Source organism: Fimicolochytrium jonesii (genome assembly GCF_025526975.1).
Source record: "Fimicolochytrium jonesii strain JEL569 chromosome Unknown EV422scaffold_3, whole genome shotgun sequence".
Lineage (NCBI taxonomy): Eukaryota > Fungi > Chytridiomycota > Chytridiomycetes > Spizellomycetales > Powellomycetaceae > Fimicolochytrium > Fimicolochytrium jonesii.
Genome location: NW_026515670.1, coordinates 1741689 through 1752789, shown reverse-complemented (window position 1 = coordinate 1752789; position 11101 = coordinate 1741689). Strand labels below are relative to the sequence as shown.

Below are 11101 nucleotides of genomic sequence, written 5' to 3'. Positions count from 1 at the left end.
GTGGAGTTGATCTGTGTCATCGGGTTGAAGGAGGACGGCGCCAAGGGCAAAGTCGGAGGCATCGGATTCGACAATGAAGGGCTTGTCAGGGTCGGGGTGAGTCAGGATAGGTGCGGAGGTGAAGGCTTTCTTGAGGGTTTCAAAAGCTAGGTGTGCAGCGTGGGTCCATTTGAATGGCAAGTCTTTGCGAGTGAGCGTGGTGAGGGGTGCAACGATCGCAGAGTACCCTTTGATGAATCGCCGGTAGAAGTTGGCAAAACCAAGGAAGCGCTGGATGCCTTTGACATTCGTCGGGGGTTCCCATTCGGTAATGGCAGCCGTCTTCTTTGGGTCCATGGAAATGCCTTGCTGGGAGATGATAAACCCCAGGAACTCAACAGAGTCACGGTTGAATTCGCATTTTTCCGGTTTCGCATACAGCCCGTGCTGGCGGAGTCGTGAGAGCACCTCTCGGACGTGGTTGGGGTGGTCTTCTGGGTTTTTTGAGAAGATCAGAATGCCGTCAAGGTAGACCACAACAAAAACGTCGAGAATGTCACGGAATATGTTGTTCATGAGGTGTTGGAATACTCCAGGGGCATTGGTGAGCCCAAACGGCATGACATTATACTCGAATAGGCCGTAGCGACATCGGAACGCTGTCTTCCATTCATCCCCTGGCCGGATCCGAAGAAGGTTGTAGGCTCCCCGGAGGTCAATCTTGGTGAGCCGGCGTGCCCCTCGAAGACGATCCATGATGCTGTTAATCAAGGGCAAGGGATAGCGATTCTTGATGGTGATATTGTTGAGTCCACGATAGTCGACGCACAGACGGAGGGAACCGTCCTTTTTCTTGACAAAGAGGACTGGGGCACCGGCGGGAGACTTGGAGTGCTTGATGAACCCCTTAGCTAGGTTCTCTTCAAGGTAGTCACAGAGTGCCTGCATTTCAGGCTCGCTGAGACTATAGATCGGGCCGAACGGTGGCTGTTTGCCCTCTTCTAAGTCGATGGGACAGTCGTAGGGTCGGTGCTCTGGGAGGGTATCCGCGTTCTTCTTGGCGAAGACGTCCGCAAAATCTTGGTATTCTTCAGGAATGATGGCCTTTGGATCTTTTGGAGGAGTGGTCGCCAGGGCTTGGGAATCTGACTTGGTCGGATTGGCGTAGGCAATGAATGCCTGGTCATGCCTTGCCGCCACACGGAAAGCTGGGGCGCTGATAAACGATACGTGGATCGGTGTGGGTGCTGGGTCCAGTGTGTTGGGTGTCTGGGCTAGGGAGACTGAAATCTCGTCTTGATGGATACGGATCAGAGGTTCAGGGGTTCTTGAGGGCTTCGGGCTAGGTTCTGTTGGCAAGGCATCCCAGGAGGCGTATTGTCCAAAACCGCAATGGCAGCGGACGCAAAGAGTGCGAGTCTTCCAATGTAGCTCCACATCATGGAGCTCAAACCAGGGAAGCCCCAGGATGATTGGCGCATGCGGGGAACATGTCACATGGAATACCACCTCCTCAAAATGGTCGTTGACCCACATGCCCAAAGGTTGGGTGTGATGGGTAATGGAGCCCGCATGGCTGGGACGTCCGTCAACCAGTTCAAGCGCAATGGGGTCCTCCTTCTTGACAAGTGGGATGCGGTGCTTGCGGGCATAACTTTCGTCGATGAACCACGACATCGCACAGGTGTCGAGTAGTGCTGAAAGCTGAACTGGAGCTCGCTGGGCCGATATCTGCAGGGTAACAGGGTACTCGAATGGTGAGGATGGGCCCAAAGTCCGCATGGGTGAGGGTATCTCAGATAGGAGATTGACATTGTTGGTGGTCAGGAGAAGGGTGTTGCTGGAGATGCCAGGATCGGAGCAAGGTTTTGTGGCTTCTCCCTTGGCAGTACTTGCGTGGTGAGAAGGCCCCAGGACAGGTGTTGCCCAGCTGCTCGGCCTTTACTGCAGCTGGACTTGGGCAAAATCCTGGATGGGTGCAGGTTCCTTAACCGCGACATTCGCCGTGCGTATCTTGTTCGGGCAGAGTTTGGCTATGTGGCCGGGTTTACCACAGTAGAGGCAAAGTTTGTTTGTGATGCGGTGTTGGCGCTCTAGCGGTGTGAGGGGTCCTCGCGGACGAGCAGCGTCAATGATCATAGGGTCGTCTGGGCGGTTGTCGGGGCTCATGAGGGTGGGGCTAGTGGTAACTGGCACATATGGCTGTCGGTTCCTGCTTCGCTCTAGACGGCGCTCAAACAATCGGTTGTCACATTGGATGGCCTGTTCCATCACGGTGTCGATTCAGGCGGTAGGGGGCATCGTGAGCATTAAGTCCTTGACGTCTTCTTTGAGGCCGCGATGGAAGGTGGCAATCAATGCCTGGTCATTCCACAACACATCGCATTGCAGATGTCGGAATTCAGCTACATACTCTGTTGCTGCACGGGTTTGTCGAAGGTTCTGGAGCTTGTTTTCGGACGTGCGGATCCTGTCGCTGTCTCCAAAGACTGCTTGCATTTGCTGGATGAAATCATCCAGGTTCGTAAGGGAATGATGATCTTGTTCGACAAGGGGCGCCAGCCAGGCCTGGGCGGTGCCAGTGAGGTAGGTGCCAATAGTTCGTATCTTGGTCTGATCGTTGGGGTAGCGCCTGGGTTGGAGGGCGAACATGAGCCGGATCTGGTTGAGGAACCCACGGAACTTGCTTCGGGTGCCATCAAATTTGTCTGGGAGACTGATTTTGGGTTCGGGGGCGTGGGTGGCAGGGGCAGTGGTCTGGGTTTGCGCTAGTTCGGCTTGTAGGGTGGTATTCTGCGCTCGAAGTTCGTCAATCGCATTGCACATGGCTTGCCAGGCTTCGGCCGTGAGGGGAAGGGCGTCGGACATGGTGATTTGGCGTGGAGGTACAGCGGCTGGGGGTTGTTGAGCAGATCAAACTGTTATGAATGGGCGGAGCCGATGGAAATAGAGGCGACTTCTGGTGCAGGTTGTTGACAGGTAATGGTATTCAGACCGAAACAAGAACTAGAACAAGACTAGGAAGAACTGGTGTTGATCTGCTGGGGGATCAGGAAGTGGGGAGCTCAGGGGAGGCGGCTATTTATGTTTTTCTGGGAAGGCTGGGGAAGCGTGGGGAAGCAGAAGGGTACGGAATGAGAGGGAAGCCAAGAGAAGCGCCAAGGGTGGGAAAGCATAGAAACAGAAGACTGGGGATGGGGTGGCTACGCTGAGGCTGTGGGCGGGTACGTGGGGAAGTATGGAGAAGGGTTTGTAAGCGCCGAGTGTTGGGAGGTGTGGCTACGTGCGGCTGCGTGGTTTGGCAGATGTCAGGTTTTGACAGGGAATTGACATTGACTGACTGTTGGGATGCTGTCATGAGGTAAGCGCATGGTATGGACGCGTCGTCCATAACACCAACTACAGCAAATGTTGTTGGCATCGAAACAGCGTCCATCAAATATGCTGTCATTTTGACTGAACTCATAGCGACGGCTGAAGGGAGTCTCAATAATGAGTAATGAAGACTTTGTGTTGTTCCATCGAGTCCTAGGTTTGCTGTCGAAGTGCTCGCGGTTGCCCACCGCAGTCTGGATGCAACGGAGGCGTTCATGTAAGCGTCGAATGGATGACCTGTATACGAATCAACTCCGTTCGAATTTGGGTATGTATACTCAGATGACGCGGTGACTGTATACCCGTTCCATGAAGAACCTGTTGCTGGCATCTGTGGATATGGAATGATAGTAGTTTTCGATGTTAAGGCAGGACTGTTCAAATCACCGGTCACATTAAGATTCGAACCCACATATAGAGATTTTGCTACAGATGCGCCTCCATTCACTTGAAGAGCGCCCGATGCGTTAGAAGTTGCATCAGAAGTGTTCAAGACCGATACAGTACCTCCAACATATACATTTTTCGCAACAGAAGTGCCTCCATTCACTTGAAGAGCGCCTGATCCAACTCCTGTGGAATCGGTTGTGGTAAGCGCGACGTTACCACTGCTGGTGGAGACTTTAAACCAAGTGGTATTTTCGGCCGAATTCCACACGGAAAAATCTCCTACAGTTCTCAAGTCGTCCCATACTCTCACATAAGGATTGGAAGACTGATTTGGGTCTATGGAGAGAGGACCTTGTGAACCTGTAGCAGAAATTGTTGCTAAACTCCCGGTGAAATTCATGTTTCCTGAAACTGTCAAATTGCCGATAGAACCGGTAGGAATAGAAACTTTACCTGTTCCGTCCACTGTAAGACCTTGTGGTGCATTCCATAATCCCAAACCCAACGTATTGGTTGCAAGACCCGCTCCAACATAGTTGAAATATACCCTGGCCATGCTATTTGTAGCCGCTCCTACTCCAATCTGTAAAGTCGTGAAACTCCCCGCTGCCAAGTTCGGTGTCCCAAGATGGCTGCTAACAATAGGTCCGGTGGAGGAGATATTGGAGTAGATTGTGCCGTTAACAGTCAAGTCTTTACCAAAATTGACATTCCCTGCAATACCCGCTCCACCTCTCACCTGAAGGGAACCTGATGTTGTCGTAGTAGAATCTATAGTGGAAAGAATCTGTACAGATGGCAGATTAGAGTTGATTATGAAATTGGCATTCGAACCGGAATAGAGAAAAAAGTTCCCAGCATTTGGAGCGGTCATATTGACTCCTGCGTAACCAAAAGCCCCCACTACCGTTCCTGTGTTGTTAAGGAAACCGATAGTAGAAAACCCAGATGCCGAAAGACTCTGAAGTTTCAAAACATCGACAGATGTCGAGTTTACTTGCATTGTATGACTTCCCGTGGCGGCTGAACCAGCAAATAGAGATTTTCCCACACCTAGACCTCCAGCAACTGTTAGAGCGCCAGTTGTTGTAGAAGAGGAGTCGGTTGTTGTATTGATTAGAACATTTCCATTTGTCAATATATCAAGGTTTGATACGCCGGGTCCGTTAGCGAATCGTAAGTTCGTTGGTGCATTATTGTACTGTGCCCGAATTACCATATCGCCAATAGCCGAATTTGAGGAAAAGTACCCTGCTGCTGAAACGTTGCCCGTTATGCTGCTTCCGAATGTGGGTATTGATACCGAACCGTTGTACCAAAAGATACTTTGATTTGACCCGACAAAACTCGCATCACTCCCTACGGTCAATTTCTTGGCGATACCAACTCCTCCGGCGACTTGTAAAGCGCCAGCATTTGTAGCATTTGAGTCCGATACCGAATTGATAGTTAATGCATTTGTTGCCACATTCACCGATAACGCAAGATTTGCGGCAATATTATTGTACAAACCGAAATTATTAGTTCCACGGCCACTAGTTTGACCTATATGCCACAAAGTCCAACCTCCACCGTTGGAGTTTATAAGACCTACAGAAAGTCCATTTCCGGCTGTAGATTCCTTTATGATTCCATATCCACCGACGTATAATGATTTAGCAATTCCAACCCCGCCTGCAACTTGGAGAGAACCAGCATTTATAGCGTTGGAGTCAAGAGTAGAAGCAACTACAGTCGATGCAGCGTTATTTATATTCAAAGTCTGTCCTGTTGTGGTATTCAGGTTCGCCGTTGTTCCTCCTAGGAACACGGTGCCGCCAACCACCACACTTTTCCCAATACCAACTCCGCCAACAACTTGGAGCGAACCTGAATTTGTCGACGTAGAATCAGTCGTTCCGGCAATTTGACCATTGGATAAGTTCGCATTTCCACCAACATTCAAAGATGACAGCGTTCCAACAGATGTTATCTGAGGCTGAGCCACATTTACGCTGAAAATGTTTCCACTACGTGTCAATCCTGTTCCAGCACTAAGAAGCGTATCAACATATGTCTTATTTGTAAGATGTGTCCCCAATGTCGGGACAGTTGATACAACTACATTTCCTGACACCGTGACATCTCCAGCAAAGTTCGCATTTCCATTAACGTTCAATGATGATAGGGTCCCAAGAGATGTTATACCTGTTTGACTAGCATTAACGCTGAAAACGTTTCCTGTTTTTGTCAATCCCGTTCCTGCAGTTGGGACTAAACCATCTACATAGGATTTCAAGGCGACGGTTCCGTCAATGTTGGCATATGGAAGGACAGTTGTTCCAACATCGTTTGCTAAATCTATAGAATTCTTCAATGCAATCGAGCCTAAACCCAAAGCCGTCCTAGATGCTGATGGAGTCGTACTGATATAATTCGTTCCATCTCCTACAAGGAAATTGTTGAGAGTGGCGGTGCTCGAAGAAATAGCAGTCAATTTTCCATTTAGCGGTTGCGCTCCCGTTTGCGTTGTAGAAATCAATCCATCCACATATGATTTTGTCACAGCATGCGAAGCCGTGGTTGGAGTAGGTACGGTTATTGACCCTGTAAATGTGCTAGAACCAGAAACGGAAAGACCTGTTAAAGTACCGATACTTGTAATTTGTGTTTGTACAGGATTGACACTTAAAGTCTGAGCAGTTTTAGTTAAACCCGTTCCTGCAAGCACAATGTTAGGATCGATACTGGCAACGGGAAGGACCCCGCTGACATCACTTGCAAGATTGATAACGGATTTAGCCGCCAAACTGCCAAGTGTAGGCTTGTTTGTAAGTAAAGCCGAAGCATAGTCAATACTGCTAAGGGCTGCAAGCGAACCAAGTGTAGGCTTGTTCGTAAGTAAAGCCGAAGTGTAATCTATACTGCTAAGTGCTGCAAGTGAACCAAGCGTAGGTTTGTTCACCAACGCCGAACTAGTGTAGTCTAAAGTATCGAGCAAACTCAGATTCTTTAATGAGAGATTCGCACGAACGTCTGCTGGGGAATACTGAATGAATTGCCTCCGCTTGCGATAAGCATGTACGTATTTGTCGGTGCAATGTTCCCAAAATTTGTAAGACGAGCATTAAGTGGTTGATACGTTGTGGCTGCATTTGCTGTTGTAAGATAATTTGTCAAGGTAGGACTGCTTCTGGAGCCGGCGGTCAAAGCGCCTGTTACGTTAAGAGATGTGAGTGTCCCAAGAGTAGTGATGTTTCCGGTATTGACCAAAACGGTGTTAGATGTATCTCTGGAAATTATAGGTCCAGCAAATGTTAATTTCTTCTCGTAGATGGTGAGATCTGGAGCATTTGTTATTTTTGCATACGGAATGGTATCCGTTTTTGCGACTTTACTATCGATGGCAGTTTGAAGAAGACTTGTATTCTGACTGATCAAATTAGAGTAAGTTGGCTGTATTATTGTAGAGTCGTATTGACGTAGCATATCCAAGTTGATTTCCTGCTGTGGGACCTCTCCTGCAATGCCAAGATACGAACATGAAGGTGGAGTGTCAAAAAGTAATCTCGTAACATCACAGGATGTATCATCTGTTTTAGGGAAAGTTGCAATGATAACTTGTGAGCCGTTTGGATCTGGAACGGGGTTTCCCTTTGAATCCACTACATTGTTACCATTTGCGTCTTTCTGGTTCTTTCTTTCTCGACCACTCGCAGCGATGAAACCACCAATAATTCCGGCTGCTGCAGCAGGTCCTCCAAGAAGACCCCCGACGCTACCGATAGCAGATGTGGCAAATGGAGTGCCAGCCGCAGGCCCAATGAGGCCAATTGCGCCTCCAAGGATGGTAGAAAGGGGACCAGTGACGGAGACTACGGGGTTGGTTCCGGAAACAGTTAAAGGATCAGATTCTCCACTGGGCTCTGAGGTTTCGTCTTTCTCTTCCGGATCATCATCTTCTTTCCTGTTCTTGTAGGACTGTATGGAAGAAATATTGAAGCCGGTCTCCTCCGAGCCCACTACCAAAATGCCACTTCCGCCCGTTATGACTAAAGGTTGTTTTGCGATGTTATACTCCTTATCTGCTCCAGTTACGATGATAGGCAACGTTCCAGTTAGTACATTTGGCGTTTCTGGTTCTGGTTGGTATGTACATGATATTGTCGATCCACTTATACTGATATTGTTTCCGGCGGTGTAGGCCCCGGAAATAGTGTTTCCCGTAACTGACACTCCATTAGATCCTGTATATGCGCCCTTAATCGAATTGCCAGTTACCGTCACGGTATTATCCCCCGCTTGAAGATCGAGTTGAAGGTCATTTTCCACACGCTTGACTCCATTACTTGCTGTGATTTTCTCACCAAACGTGTTATTCCCATCGAAGGTAACCGCACCGGTAACTGTAGGTGCGAGTTTCACTTGATTCTGATTCTCGATCTTCAATCCACCATTACCTGGTTGGAAAGTTAAACCTATTCCAATCTTCCCATCAATAACCCTCACACCTTTATTGTCCACCAGCGGACTTACGTTTACTCCAAGAACTTGATTCTTGACTGCTAATGTCGCATCTGTTCGCAAGCCAATGGTCCGTCTTCCAGAACTGACTCCAGAGATATCAATGGGTGAGCCTGAATCACTTTGATACAGTTGCTCCACGTAGGCAGTTGAAGGTACTTGGTTATTATCAGGGTCAAAGTCCGGATTAACGTATATATGCGGAACGTGTAATTCGTTCAACGTTTCATTATACGTAAAACTACTGTCTCCATTCAACCCGCTTAAAGCCGAGTAGAATGGAACCTGTCCCATACCTTTCGAGCGGATAGCCAATTTGTTCCCAGTCTGTTGGAAATCATCAGATGTCTTTAAACGCACAACAGTTGTATCAACATCAGTTTCTGATCCCAGAAAGTCCGCTAGAGAATCGAAACCGGTCTCTAGAAGGTCATCGAGTGCAATACTTCCTGCTTTATCATTGCTTATCGCCCCTCGTCCAACAATCACTGTATCAACGTCGGTTTCCAATTTCCCTTCATCGTTTACTTTCAACCCTTTCCCATAATCGAGGCAGATTGCCTTATCTGCATCTTTTGAAAGCGGAACTTCTACTCGAACAGCCTCGTTAACAATCGCTTCAACATTTTCTTGAACAACTGACAACTGACTGTTTTCAACTTTCAATGTGGAGTCGATATCCAGATAGACTCCTTGTACGTCACGCGTCAAAGGACTTATGAAAGACTCTTTGATAACGGCCAATTTCCCATTATTGACCTCCAATGAATCATCAAAATGCAATTTAAGTCCTTCATCGTCTCTTGACAAGGGTTCTTGAAGATTTTCCAGATCAGGCGGGGGAAAATTTACAGTCAGACCTTCATTGCTCACTGAAAGAGTCTGATCGTGGAACAAATTGAGACCGTCCTGACTTACTCCAAGAGGCAGGTTTGTTACAAGGGAAACAGTTCGGCTTCCGTAACTCCTTTCCAGTGGAAATTTCATATTGTCAGGGATTACTTCAACAGATGCGGTTCCGTTGGTCTTATGAATAATAGCATCTTTGCTGTCAACAAGGTCGTTGATTTTTAATTCGCCGTTTTGGTTGTAGAGCGTCTTCACCTCGGCTGAATGAAATCCGGAGAGTTTTGTGTCTCCACTAAGGGCTTTCATATTTCTGGAAACATACGGGCTGTTCAACAGCGTATCGTTTAAATTTCGCAAACCGCTCGAATTTCTGCTGTTTAATCCAGACATTCTATTATATTCAATGCATTACAAAAAAAGATATTGAACATAATTGGAAGCCCAAATGGCACAGATTACGACAACTTGAAGCGCGTTGGTCACTGAATGTAAATCCTTAAATTCAGTTAATTCTAACCTTTTTAACAGGTCGAGTGGGCATTTGTTGCGTTTTTGTTGGGCGTTTTCGGATGCTTACACTAGGTTCAACATCCGAGACGGTAAATGTTGGAGGAATCGCATAATCGATTCTTTCCTTTCCGCGTAGATTTGCGATAGGACGCAAAAATGAGGCTTTTTCATGTTTTGTAACAAGGGAAGCCATTGGATCAACAATGGTCTCAACTCCAAGATTTGCTTGAACTATCCGATGCATTCTAGATCGTTCCAGAACTTTTGGATCTACCAATTGAATTTCGTCTGCATCATCAATCTTTCATCGCTTTGATGACGGTTCCTTTCTTAGAGAAACCTCCGCTTTCCGTTTAACAGCGGGATTAATGGTTAACTCGTCACTGCGAGCACCGATTCAGGCTTGAGGTCTTGGTGATGGGATTGTGGTGTCTTTGGCGAGTGCAGACAATCTCCGTCTTGCTGCGCCATCATTGTGTACCTCAATGTTAATTCCATCAGAAAATCCTACCAATTCCTGCTTGTTAAGTGTGGATTGCAATAGTGAGTCTTCTAATCTGTCCTTTATTCTTCGTTTGGTCGGATCAAAACGACGATCTTTCCTCACATTTCCAATAGGCGTCTTCCCAGGGGTTCGAACGAGATTACTAGTAACTTGTGTTTTTGATAAGAGTTCCTCAACCTTATTCGGGTCGCTGATGGTGGTCAAAGCGATTTCTGGTTTGCTTTCTGTTCTTACATTCCCAATATTGATCTCCGGAGGTTTGTTATTTTCGATTTTAACTTCATCTTTTCCAATCATATTAGGAAACGATCCGGGCATCATTGGCTCTTGATAATCAAGAGAATTGCTTACAACAGGTGCTTTAAGAACAGAGGAACTTCCGGTTTTGACTTGGGCTGCTCCAGTAAGGTTATCAACAACGATCTCGTTTTCGTGCGTGATTATAACTGGGTGGACACGTTGACCGGACACATTCTTTGGCAAATCTGGGACTTCATGTAGATTAGCAGGTGCTTCGAACATCAATCCGGTTTGTGCGGTTGTTTGCGCATCATAGTTATACACCCTACCTTCCGTGTCGGGGACGGGAAGGCCACTCGTCGATGTGCTTGTCCCAATTGTGACGGTCTTGTTTCGCCGAGATGGTGTAACGCCATCCAGATAGCGTTCTTTAGTGCGATAGTCCTTCTCGGCTTTGATATATTCTAGACCATCTTTGTACGCTTGCGTATAGTGCTGTTTTGCAGATAACCGGAGGATTTCGGCGCTGGAAACACGCTCTTCATAAACTGGTTTGACATAATGTGTTTTGGTTGCAAGATCTTTGTCGTGGATGTTTCTATTCCACGAATAAACGACATCTGGCCTTCCATTCTCATCTAGATTATTATAGTCAAGGGCTCGTCCGATTTGGTGACGCTGGAGATTTGGGATTCCTTTTGACCTGTTGATCCCTTGGAATTCCAGCACGTTTGCTTTGTAGAATGCCAT

The 11101-nt window shown here is 47.4% G+C and overlaps 2 protein-coding genes across 2 annotated transcripts; both read right to left on the bottom strand.

The window, feature by feature from the left end:
* Positions 1-4080: 4080 nt before the first annotated feature.
* EV422DRAFT_504029 (uncharacterized protein) lies at positions 4081-7212 on the bottom strand (the record flags this gene model as incomplete). The annotated part of the gene is made up of 4 exons (XM_053068402.1): positions 4081-4104; positions 4198-4269; positions 4292-6698; positions 6758-7212. The coding sequence occupies 4 exons, from the start codon at positions 7210-7212 to the stop codon at positions 4081-4083; spliced, it is 2958 nt and encodes a 985-aa protein (XP_052929020.1).
* A 2176-nt stretch (positions 7213-9388) lies between these two features.
* EV422DRAFT_504028 (uncharacterized protein) lies at positions 9389-11101 on the bottom strand (the record flags this gene model as incomplete). The annotated part of the gene is made up of 4 exons (XM_053068401.1): positions 9389-9487; positions 9674-9876; positions 9984-10068; positions 10118-11101. 4 exons carry the CDS (start codon positions 11099-11101, stop codon positions 9389-9391), a joined length of 1371 nt encoding a protein of 456 aa, XP_052929019.1.